Source organism: Mustela putorius, unplaced genomic scaffold (genome assembly GCF_011764305.1).
Source record: "Mustela putorius furo isolate JIRA1106 unplaced genomic scaffold, ASM1176430v1.1 tig00003846_pilon_pilon_pilon, whole genome shotgun sequence".
NCBI classification, from domain to species: Eukaryota; Metazoa; Chordata; class Mammalia; order Carnivora; family Mustelidae; genus Mustela; species Mustela putorius.
The window spans coordinates 21625650-21638140 of NW_025421999.1; the positions used below are offsets into that span (position 1 = coordinate 21625650).

Below are 12491 nucleotides of genomic sequence, written 5' to 3' on the forward strand. Positions count from 1 at the left end.
CTCCTTAACAACCCTGGCCTGCAGAGCTTTGCAAGGAAGCCCAGTTGCTCTGCTAGCACTAAGTCCAAGTTCAGTTCTAGGACTGAAAATGAGTGCTGGTGACAATCTGTAAGGACGAGCTTCTTATGTGTCTTAGGGTCCTATGAAAGGTCATACCTAGATTTATAGACAAGACCATAGAGCTGGGCCATTAAAGAAAGTGAGGAGATAAGAAACGGAATCAGATGGTTCAGCAGCTCTGCTGGAACGGCCAGAATTTGGCAGGCTCTCCAAGCGTTCTGGAATGAACCCACGATAGCTAATTCTTCAGAAAAGCCTCATCTCCAGGGTGGTAGTAGTGAATTACCACCAGAAGACACAAAGAATACTGTAACTTTTAATTACCTAGCAATTATCACAAGCTCTGAACGTATCATTCACTTGAATAATAATAACAGAAGAGAGTAATGGTATCTGTGTTCACATACATGGCATAGAATTACAGCCATAAGCTCATACTCTTGGAAACAATTTTGCCCAAATATATAAAACACTTCTTGATCAAGAGAACCCAAGGTGCATAATCGAATCCTTGACTTCTATAGTACCCGGGCTTGCTCTTTTCTCTCTCTCCGTTTACTCGAGGACCCTCCCCAGACAGTTTCGTACACTTAAGACCAGAGAAATCATGTTGAAACAAAAACCAAAAGCCTTATAATCGATACAAGTTCATTTTATAAACTCAGGTTGCTGGTTAAGACCCTCCAGTCAAGGGCCACCCCCCGCCCCCCCTCCTAATGTTCACTCAGTGTTACTGATCAGGCGAAAGGTCAGTGCATCATTTGCGCAAAAGAGACTAACAAGTGCAAAACCCAGTGTCTCACCCAGCTCCACGTCTTGATCATCAGTGAGCACAAGAATAATGTTGGGTCGGATGTTCTTTCGCTCCTGCTGTATCCGTCCTCTGAACCTCTGGGATCTGACGGTCGAACAGAGGCTCCCCAGCAGCTCTGTGCCCAGGATAGCCAGAACCAGAGCCCAGCAAGAATACTTCATTGTGTTTGGTCCAATGTCACGAAACCGACAGAATGTCTCAGCTTCCTGGTTTCTGCAGGTCTGGGCAGTCAGAGCAAAAGTGAGAGGAAGAGATGAAAATGACATCCAAACCCCAAACACAGTTGCAGAGAAAGGGCTACAACAAAGTGAGAGCTGGCACGTGAACTGTTAGAGAGAGGGCTGCACATGAGTCAGACGTGGCAAAACCCTCCCAGGCGCTGGGGAGGTTTGTAAGCACTTGAATATTTTGCAAATTCACTTTTGTCCTTTCTTCTCCTTCCAACTTTTCCTATTTCAAAATGCATTGCCAAAACAGAATTTCCAACACAGGGCTCAAATATAAAAGTCTTCTGACAAGAGCTAATACCTTGAATTAGGTATCCTGGTTGAATAATCAATTTCTGTACTCAGAGGTTTTCAGAACTTCTGCAGATGGGGTCCTAAAGGGGGAGAAGAAACAAAGGAGATGTCAGTCAAGGTGCAGATGTCGGTCAAGGGTTTTGGTATAGATTTTGGTGTGAAGTAGTCTCTCGAAACAGCATACACATATACATACATATATACACACATACACATATACATATATACACACATACATATACACACATACATGCACATATACATATGCACACACATATACACATGTAAATATAAACATACATACATGTATACATATACATACACATATACACACATATATATACACACATTTATGTATATGTATATACACACAAAATCCATACTCCAAAAGGGAGAAACAGGAGAAAACAATATTCACAGCTGCTAACAAATGACTCAAAATATATCTTCATTTCATAATCAGCTCCTTAAAGTGGTGACATGGGTCCCATCCCTGCTCACACTCTGACAGTCCTTGCAACATCCCCAGGAAAACTCAGGCTGGACCAGGCGGTGCCCGCAGCACCTGCGAAACCAGGGGGGGTTGGGGGAGTGTTTGCATCTGGGGAGTGGCTGGCACGAGGTGGGTGTACTAGGAGCGCGCTGACTCACCTGCATAGACACTGAGTACTTAAGAAGCAGAATCAACTGCAAGGCTGTCATTTGTCATCTGCATTATGTCACTCACTACCCAGGAGAGTTCTTTCTGCTGACAAAGACTTCATAGTAGGTGACTGGGAGGGCAACCTTGCCCAGCCCCCGAAAAGCTCCTAACTGTCCTCCATCAATCACCAGGGGAAGGGGTGCTTCCTCCGGGCGAGGCTTGTCCCTCTGTCCAGCCCGTGTCCTCAGTGTGCCAGCGCCTAAGGGGACTGAGCCCTCCTTCAACTGTCAGCACCAGCCTCGCTATCACAGAGCCCTGGCGCTGCACCACCGGCAGACGGGTTTTGCCGCAGCACATCTAAACCTGCAAAGCAAAATGATTGATTGCTCTGAAGCTGGAGGGTACAGTCTTCCCTTCCACATTAAAATAAATAAATAAATCAGATCTGGAGGGGAATGCTGCAAAATCTTTGCAAACCTGCCCAAGACGAGACTTCCGAAAGGATTGGAAGAATGCCCCTTTCACTTTAGAGCACTAACCTGCTGAAAGCATTTCTCTTCGACCTCTGATAGCAAAAGGCTCATTTAAAAAAAAAAAAATCTTTCTTTTGGATGTCACAGGGGAATGTCTGCATGGGAATTTAGGCCACCCTAAAATTAATTAGTGGCCTGCTTCGTCAGCCACTCTGTCCCCACACACCTGAGGGTCTGTATTTTGATTTGCAACAATAAACTGACATCGGATAAACAAGCATAGCGAATCAAATGTGAGACTTGCCAGGCAGAAGAAAAGGGACTCCACCGCTCATTTCCATGCCTTAAATTCTGGAGGGTGACGCAGAGCAGCGGGAGAAGAAAGAAGAAAGCCTGTGGACTGTTTACCCCAGTCACACACATTATTTTGTTTTACACAAACATACACACCCCTATTATTTTAAACTTTATGAGCTGTTTTGTAAACAGTTCTAATGCTTTTCACTCTGCAGCCTGTAATTACTTTGAGAGAGAGAGAGGGAGAGGAAGAGTAAGAGAGATGCACTCTATAGGAAATGGGTTTTAAACAAAAATCTAGTGCTTTTGGAAGGCAGAACATCAAACCCACCACCTCCCATGGATCTTGTGGCTCTGAGAAAGTCAATACACAAGGATTTTTTTTTTTTTTAAAGAACTCAGGGTTATTTCAGTGATTGCTGTACGTGGTGAACACTGAAAGCCAGCAATTGTTCTGCACTGACTGGTTTCTGTGCATTTGTTTCAAATCGTGAGAAAACTGATATGAGCAAGAAAGACAGGAGAAGGAAAGAAGGAAGTCAAACAATGGCTGTCTCCCGCAAAACAGCATCAGGCTAAACTGTGATGTGCAGAAATTTCTTAGAAGCTCGGTCCTCTAAGTAGCAAGAGTCTGCTCCCCTCTCAAAGCCTGCAAGGGTGAGTGAAGAGAGCGAGCAGGAGTCTCTTGGATCCGCTCTAGTCATAACCCAGCCTCTGCTGACGGTAGCGACCCGGAAAGTTCAGGCAGACTCCCGGCTTCGTGCAAACAGCAGCACTGGGAGTTTAAATAATCAGCCCCACACGAAACTGAAATGTCTTCACAATTAAGATGCTGATAACATTCCCTGGAACCCGACCAACTTTACTGCTTATTCTTTTCTTTATCTTATTTACTTTGTCTCTTCCTTTAGGAAAAAGAAAATTAGCCTTAATGGTACCTTGAGTAAACGACACTGAACTACAATGAAAAAGGTTTCCTAATGAAGAAAGGGGAGAGCCAAGTTGATACTTTTCTTTTTTCCTATGTGACCTTCCTTGGAGAGTTATAGGTGCATAAGAAGCCTACAGATTTTGCTTTTTTTGTTTGTTTGTTTGTTTGTTTTTGCCATAGTTTATTATCGATTCAGGGAGTACATATGTAAACGAGGAGAAACTAAGTAGTGCAGAAACCTGGACATTCAGACAGATCTGACCAGCAGGAACATGCTATCTTTACCTCATCTCCCTTCACTAAAACACAAAACACACCACTCTGGAAAACCTGCCCACAGACAATTCCTTATTCAAAAAAATGACCTTTTAAAACCTGTCATCCTCTCACTGCCTGGTTTCCAGCTCCAGAAGGGAAAGAAGTAAAGAAGAAGAAGAAAAAAATTGACAGACAAATACAGAACTTGACTAAGGAGACAAGAATGCAATATTTAAATTAGATACTTTGTATCTGTTCTCTGAGAACAAGTGTTCTTAGAGACTAACAATTTGTCCTGAGAAAGAGCAGAAAATGGGAGAAACGGTAAAGGGGGTTTTTCTCACACGCGGCACGTGAGCTCGAGGAACGGTGTTGTATTCATGAATCAGGACCACAATACAAGTCGCCTTCTCTTCAAGCCCTAAAATGAAAACACCAATGGTAGCTATAGCCAGTTAATGTGGAAAGTTTGTAGGGCTTTGTTTAGGGCAGTCATGCCAAACTATAAATGTGACATTAAAAGTTTCAAGTCACATATAAAATGAAAAAAAAAAAAAAAAAAAAAAAAAACCAGACCAGGGAGACTTCAAGCCAACGGGATGGAAAAGTCTAGCTCACACATGCTCGGTGAGCAACACTCCACAAGAAATCAAGACCCTTGTTGCCTTGGCAGCTAGACACTTGGTCGACTGCAGTCGTTCTCAAGGTGTCTCCTAGGACTTTGGGGGAGTCCCTGAGACTCTTTCTAGGGAGAGTCCACAAGATCAACACTGTTTTGATAAGAATACTGACACATTCGCTTTTTTCACTTTGTGGACTGATGGGTAAAATCGTTTTTGTCTGAATAAAGGGAGGGTCACATACAGTTAAAGAAAAAAAGGCCAGTTTCTTTCAAGGTGAAACCGTAAAATGACTAATTGTATTAAATCCTGACCCTTGAACACACATCTTTTCTTTTTAATTTTGTTTTATGAGCCAGGAGGTACATGTGGAGCTCTTTGTTGCCTCTGGAGGTGTGAGGATAGTCGAGGAACAGCACTTGTGTGATTGAGTGACAGGTTACTCGGGATACTGCTTTTGGCTCATGGAACACTATTTGTACTTGAACGGATTACTTGGACTTGGGTATTTGGCAGACATTTCTTAAGGAATAAATGAAATGAGACTGTCATTTCAATGAAAACAGCTGACAATATTTGTTGTATTTGTTGCCAATGATAGAAATCTAGCTTCCAAGCTAAACTCAGAATTTTGGAAAACTTGGATCTGCTGCCATGAACTTGACAGCTTCTCAATATGTAAAGCCTTTCAATGACATTGATGTTGATATTAACAAATGTTATTTTTTGGTATTAAAAAATGAAATGTGTAAAATTTAGCATGTTTGCATAATTCAGTGAACCAATATTTCTCAAATGACCAAGTAAAATGCTATGGAATCACACATCAGCAAAAAAGTTTCAAAGTGCAAGATGACCATTGGATTTTAATGTAACAGAGTAGGAAAGCTTATTGATGGGGTTTCAGATTACTTATGACAACTAATCTTTAAGAAGTCACCACTTGTCAAGTTTTGGCATAGTATCAAAGGAGATCTACAAGTATCTGAAAAAGTCATTAAAATACTTTTCCTTTTCCAACTACTTATCCATGTGAGGCTGTGTTTTATTACTTTATTTCAACCAAAACAATATATTTCAACAGATGAAATCCAGAAGTAGATATAAGAATCCAGCTCTCTTTTCTTCAGATAAATATGTGTAAAAATGTAAAATAGTGTTGAGGCGCCTGGGTGGCTCAGTCAGTTAAGCGTCTGCCTTCGGCTCAGGTCATGATCCTGGGTTTTGGGACTGAGCCCCACATCAGGCTCCCTTCTCACCGGGAAGCCTGCTTCTCTCTCTCCCACTCCCCCTGCTTGTGCTCCTGCTCTTACCATCTCTCTTTCTCTGTCAAATAAATAAATAAAATCTTAAAAAAATATATTTTACTTATTTGAGAGAGAGAGAGAGAGAGAGAGAGAGAGAATACAAACGGGGAGAAAGGCAGAAGGACAAGCAGATGCCCCCCACTGAGCAGGGAGCCCCAAGCAGGACTCAGTCCCAGCAGCCTAATACCATGACCTGAGCTGAAGTCAGATGCTTGACCATTTGAGCTACCCAGGCTCCCTGCTCTGTTGTAATTTCTAATTATCAGTAGATATAAGCTACATAAAAAACAGCTCTTGAGGATCTTCAATAAATTTTAATAATATAAAAGGATCTTGAGCCCCAAAGCTTTGAGAATTGCTGACCTAGCATATACCCAGCACCATAGTTAAGCCCAGATTTTTACTTCTAAGGCTGCAGATCTGGCCCCATTCACAAACGTATTCACCGTTTTGTCCCTTAAAGCCCTGAAACTGTCCTAAGTTCTAAATGTCTAGTATACAAAGAGGTTGTTGATGAATGATGACACCTTGTGATTTGTTGGTTTGTTTGCTTTTTAATCTGAGGATGACATAGAATTTTACAAATGCATGCCCATGCTACAAAGTATGTTAGAGACAGGATCAGAACAACCCACTTAGCACAGAAATAAACCTCTCAGGGATGGGGCAAAGCAATTATTTCTAGTACAAAGCAATGCCACCCCATAGTTAAGGCAGAGAAAAAAAAGAGACACCATAAGCAATCAAATCAGTAGGAGAGTTTAAGCCAGCGTTATACAATTCTTCAAAGCTGAATTTAGCAAGAACACACTTAGTTTATCCAAGGAGTGAATTAAAATAGGATTATGCCAGTGAGAAGCTGGTATCAACATCCGGCCCCCTTTGCCAATGGCCAGTCTACATACTCACATTTCTAAGGGTCTACGGAAACCAAGAAGGAGCTAATTTTTTCTTTAAAAAACCCCATAGCTGGCAAAGTTCATCTACCATTAATCCCCAGAAAGCATATTTCCTGATCTAATTTATTACAACTCTAAGCAAAGGCGATAGACAACAGTCTCCTTCTGGTGCAGTAACATTTTTTACCCTGTAATAATAAATTTCTTCCAACAACTAGAGACAGCTGAAAGCGTTCATCTCTGACCTGGAGCACCTTTGGGGAAATACCGGGCTAAATGAAGAACTCCTCCTCCAACAATATTTGCTTTCCTTCCCTTTCTCCCTTACTACAATTTCTCCTGCCAACACATGAATCCTGAAATTGAAAGGAATCTTGAAAATTCATCTATTCACCAAACTGTTATCATTGGTTGTCCTGGGGTATGGTGAGGGAGAGGAACAGATTTTGTTTTTAATTCATTCATGTCTATATTGGATATTTTTCCTCCCAATGGCCTGTTGCATTATAAAGATAGAGATAAATAAATGCAGGATTTCTACATTTGCCCTCTGTCTTCTCAGGGAGGAAGAGGATAGATAGGTAAGCACGAAGTGAGAGGCGGTAACAAGAAATGTACTTTGGAGACTCAGCCCCACAGAGATAGGAACTAAAATCACACAAAAGTGATTTTTACACCAAGGGCATTTTTAGAATGCCAGAAGTCCAAGACGAAGATTTGTTCAGCTTCTTTCAAGTAGGAATTAGCAAAACAAAGGAAAACAAAGTGATCTAAAAATTATGAAAAGAACCAAAGGGATCTGATATTCTTTTTTTTTTTTTTTAAGATTATTTATTTGACAGAGAGGGAGAGAGAGAGATCACAAGCAGGCAGAGAGGCAGGCAGAGAGAGCGGCAAGCAGGCTTCCTGCTGAGCAGAGAGCCCGATGTGGGGTTCGATCCCAGGACCCTGAGATCATGACCTGAGCTGAAGGCAGAGGCCAAGCCAGTGAAGCCACCCAGGCGCCCCAAGGATCTGATGTTCTTGAAGCAGACACTGCAAAGTGTCTGAAGGGTCTAATAACGGTCATTAGTTGCTGGGGGTGGGGGGCAGTGAGAACAGTGGACCAAGAGAGGCAGGGGAAAAAAAAAATTGGAGAATCTTGCAATAAAGTTTTTCAAGGCTCCAACATGGAAGTGACCCGGATCATATCTAACATTTCATTGGCTGTCATTGTCACACAACTCCATCCAGTTGCAAGGGGCTGAAAATCTGGGGGAGCAGAGGAAGTGTTTGCTGAGCACTACTGTCTATGCCACAAGCGTCAGGTTTCATCAGCACCTTATTTATTTACTTTGTTTTCTCTCTCCAGACACACACACAGGTGTGTACACACAAGTACTGAAAATATGTATGTAAATACATTTGGACATGTATTTCAATTAATGAAGAAACATAGTCTGGGTAACTTAAAGTTCAACCATTCCTAGGTGCTAAAAATGTACTTTTAACAGATTTATAGATTCCTGGGGGGAACATGTTTCATTTTAGTTTCTTTCCCTGATGTACAGAATCTGCTACAATACGAATTTAAAGTTCCACAATTCTTGTAATACATTTAGTTGAAGAAAATATTTATTTATTGGTCAGAAGGAGAGAGAGAGAGAGCACACAAGCAGGGGGAGCAGGAGACAGAAGGAGAAGCAGGCTCCCCTCTGAGCAAGGAGCCTGATGCAGGACTCGATCCCAGGACTCTGGGATCATGACCTGAACCAAAGGCAGATGCTTAATAGACTGCGCCACCCAGGTGTCCCCCATAAAATATATATTTTAAAGGTATTATTTACTTGGTTATTTGACAGAGAGAGCACAAGCAGGGGATGGGGAGAGGGAGAAACAGGCTTCCTGCTGAGCAGGGAGCCCAGTGTGGGGCTTGATCCCAGGACCCCAGGATCATGACCTGAGCTGAAGGCAGACGCTTAAGAGACTGAGCCACCCAGGTGCCCTTGAAGAAAATACTTTTTAAAAAATAAATTAGATGCTATATTTATATTCAAAAGTGTTTCTCCAAATATTTTCTTGTAGTTAAAATCTATGTGAGGAGGGATGCCTGGGTGGCTCAGTTGATGAAGTGTCTGCCTCTGGTTCAGGTCATGATTCCAGGGTCCTGGGATCAAGTCCTGCATTGGGGTCCTCCTTACCTACTTAGCCTGCTTCTCCCTCTGCCTGCTGCTCCCTCTGCTTGTGTGCTCTCTCTCTCTCTGACAAATAAATAAGTAAAATCTTCAAAAAAATCTGTGCGAGGGGCGCCTGTGTGGCTCAGTGGGTTAAAGCCTCTGCCTTCAGCTCAGGTCATGGTCTTGGGGTCCTGGGATCAAGCCCCATATCGGGCTCTCTGCTCAGCAGGGAGCCTGCTTCCTCCTCTCTCTCTGTCTGCCTCTCTACTTGCAATCTCTGTCTATCAAATAAATAAATAAAATCTTAAAAAAAAATCTGTGTGAGGAAAGAGGAACACCTGACTTTACAATATTAATTAAGCCACAGTCAAAAGAGTTCCACTGGCCTACTTTCTATGCCATCAAGATCACCACCAATATAATGCTCGTTCACATTTTCTAAGAGTTTCACTACAGCAGATTAGAGTTACAAGTTCCTTCTGAGGGATTCTGCTGGCCTCACACAGAGTGATGACCAAGAAAGGGAGTCTGCGAAACAGAGTGTGAAAGATGAATGTGCATTTCAAAACAATGCTAGTTCCTAAAGACTTAGGGGCAAATATGGAGAGTGACTCTCCCTCCCCCTCAGCCCTCTTCCCCCACGCACCAAATATATTACTTACAGGACAACCTCTTAAAAACCAGACATTCATATTTAAGTCAACTCCTTTGCTCAGAGACATTTTCAAGGAATCTATAAATTCACATTAATTCACGTATTGATATTTCAAAAGCTCCTTCACAATTTGTACTGGGAAATACTATTTTGAGAATTCTTTGTATTACTGGCTCAAGATACAATTCCAAGTCCTTTTTTTTCATTAACTAATATATTTTAATCTGCAAAATATCTTCTTTTGTACATTTTATTTATTTTTCTTTCTTTTTTTCTAAAAATTTTATTTTATTTTTCTTCAGTGTTCCAAAATTCATTGTTTATGCACCACACCCAGTGCTCCATGCAGTGTGTGCCCTCCCCAATACCCACCACCAGGCTCACCCAGACCCCCAGCCCCCTCCCTTCCAAAACCCTCCGTTTGTTTCTCAGACTCCACAGTCTTTCATGGTTCGTCTCCCCCTCCGATTTCCCCCAACTCACTTCTCTTCTCCATCTCTCCGTGCCCTCCATGTTGTTCTTTATTCCACGTTTTTTAATGACAAAATCATCTTCAACAAGTGCTTTATATGTCCCTAAATCCTTATGTGAGCCTTAGATTGTCCTTTAGTTGTACACTTACCTCCGAACACTAACAACCACAGCTATGTATTTATCAAGTAAAAAGAGCAACTACACTTAAGTTTCAGGTGAAACTCAGGCCTGCGATCGTGGAAAATACTATTACAGGGGAACACACTGAGTAACTAATCGGCCTATCTTGGAAAATTAATTTAGTAACCTTAGCCATAATGCATGCATAAAGCATATAATGAATGCACATTGTCTGCCCTTGTTGACGTCCATCAGATACATGGCATTCTTGTCCACTCAGATTCATCTACCTACCCTCAACTCATTATCTGGACCTAGGGATATTTATCAAGGTCTTCAGATTGATCAGCACGTGAAGAGACACAGCGGGAGAAATAAATTCACTAACATTTACTGATTCAAATGATGCTGCTTGCACCAAAAGCCCTGTAGGAAAGTGAAACTTAAAATAGGCCTTCTGTCTTAGTTTATTGTCTGGACAGAAGCTGAGAAAAATCGTAGCTAATAAAAACCCATGTTTGGCTCTCTTGTTACACAAGAGTAAACTTTATGATGTTTTTAAGCTGAAGAATTTCTAGAATGAAAATTTTGAGTCATATTATCACCTGAAACTATTAATTGTCATATTTGTAAGGTACTTGTCCTGCTAAGGCCGAAATTAAGATCTCTGTCTGTGAATGTTTGAGGCAAATTTATGTTATTTTCACTAGAGGTTCTCTATAAATAGATGTTTACAGTTGGACAAGTCCTAGATTTCATCTAAATCACAAACACTCGATGGAGTGCCGCATCCAGAATTTACTTTCTCACTAACTAGTCTACTTTGTTTTAAACCTTCATTTCTCAGCACACACAAGAACAGTACTTGTCACACAAAGAAGCTGATATAATTAAACCAGATGATGTGCCCCACAAGTAAAATCGGCCATTCATGAAAGCTGGTCATCAGAGGCCATTTCAAACAATGCATATTTCAGAGTAATCTAAAGTAATCCCTTCTCTCTACTGATTGGGTTTCCACGAAGTCTTAAGCACATGTGTGCTGCGAAAAGGAGGCTTATTAAAACCTGATGTGATATTAGAGATTATAATGCAACAGGGTTGGGTTGATTTTCATATCTGAGTCTTCAAAAAGAAAGCAATTTTCAATGATATGTGTAAGCTTACTCAAAACATTCTTCATGCAAAGGTAGATGGTGTTTACTTATTAATTAAGAGAAAAAATAAAGAATGGTCCCTGCTAACTGAATGGGGTTTATATTTATATATAAAATTGGCATATGCAAGTGGAGGAGAATATAGAAATTAAGAAACAGGACAGAGGAGCAGAGAGGAAGGGAAGGAAAAATAAAACAAGGTGAAATCAAAGTGGGAGCCAAACCAAAAGAGACTCTTAATCATAGGAAAAGAACTGAGGGCTGTTGGAGGGGAGGGGGTCATGGGGTCACTGGGAGATGGGCATTAAGGGCACGTGATGTGATGAACAGTGGGTGTTATACACAACTGATGAATCACTGAACTCTACTTCTGAAACTAATAATATACTATATGTTACTTAATTGCATGTAAATAAAATAACACAAAATTTAAAATGAAAGTGGAAGAGACACTAGAAAATAGTTTTCACTGATGGACAGATAGGCAAAGCACAGCAAATATTTGCAACTATGCATAATGAGGAGCTTGGATTATTTAGAAAATTTTTTGCAAAGTTGTGAATCTCTAGTACATCATTCTTCTGGCTCACCATGGTGAAACATGATCAAAATGGGTCCTAGAACAGCATTAGACAACTTAAAAATATTAGCGATTGTTGTTTGTAGAACTGGATTGTTAAAATTACTGAGTAAGTGCCCATAGTTTACCAAAACCTCCAGAACTCAAGGCTCTCTGGGGATTTTACTAGTTTTTTCCTGATCCATTTTTTATTTTCTAATTGTGCAGTTGACTCTTGAACAACATGGGTATGAACCTCATGGGTCCACTTATACATGGATTTTTAAAAAATAAATACAGCACCATAAATGTATTTTCTCTTCCTTATGATTTTCTTAACACCATTTTCTTTACTCTAGCCTACTTTACTGCAAGAATACAGTGTATAATACATATAACCTAAAACATATGTGTTAATCGACTACATTATCAGTAAGACTTCTGGTCAACAGTAGGCTATTAGTAGTTAAGCTTTTGAGGAGTCAAAAGTTATACTCAGATTTTTGACTATGTAGGAAGACATCGGCTCCAACTCCTGTGTTGTTCA

The 12491-nt window shown here is 41.0% G+C and overlaps 1 protein-coding gene across 5 annotated transcripts in view; it reads right to left on the reverse strand.

The window, feature by feature from the left end:
- The window catches only part of SULF1 (sulfatase 1), a 172793-nt gene that overhangs the window by 78281 nt on the left and 82021 nt on the right, over nucleotides 1–12491 (reverse strand). For 4 of the 5 annotated variants that reach the window (XM_045063218.1, XM_045063217.1, XM_045063219.1 and 1 more), the window contains 2 exons: nucleotides 1403–1475; nucleotides 864–1095 (listed from right to left, as the gene is read on the reverse strand). In XM_045063218.1, coding sequence (XP_044919153.1) covers nucleotides 864–1035 — 172 coding nt within the window. In that variant the 5' untranslated portion in view covers nucleotides 1036–1095; nucleotides 1403–1475. Of the gene's footprint in view, nucleotides 1–863; nucleotides 1096–1402; nucleotides 1476–4341; nucleotides 4364–12491 lie in introns of those variants that run through there. The other variant, XM_045063220.1, reaches the window with a different exon arrangement.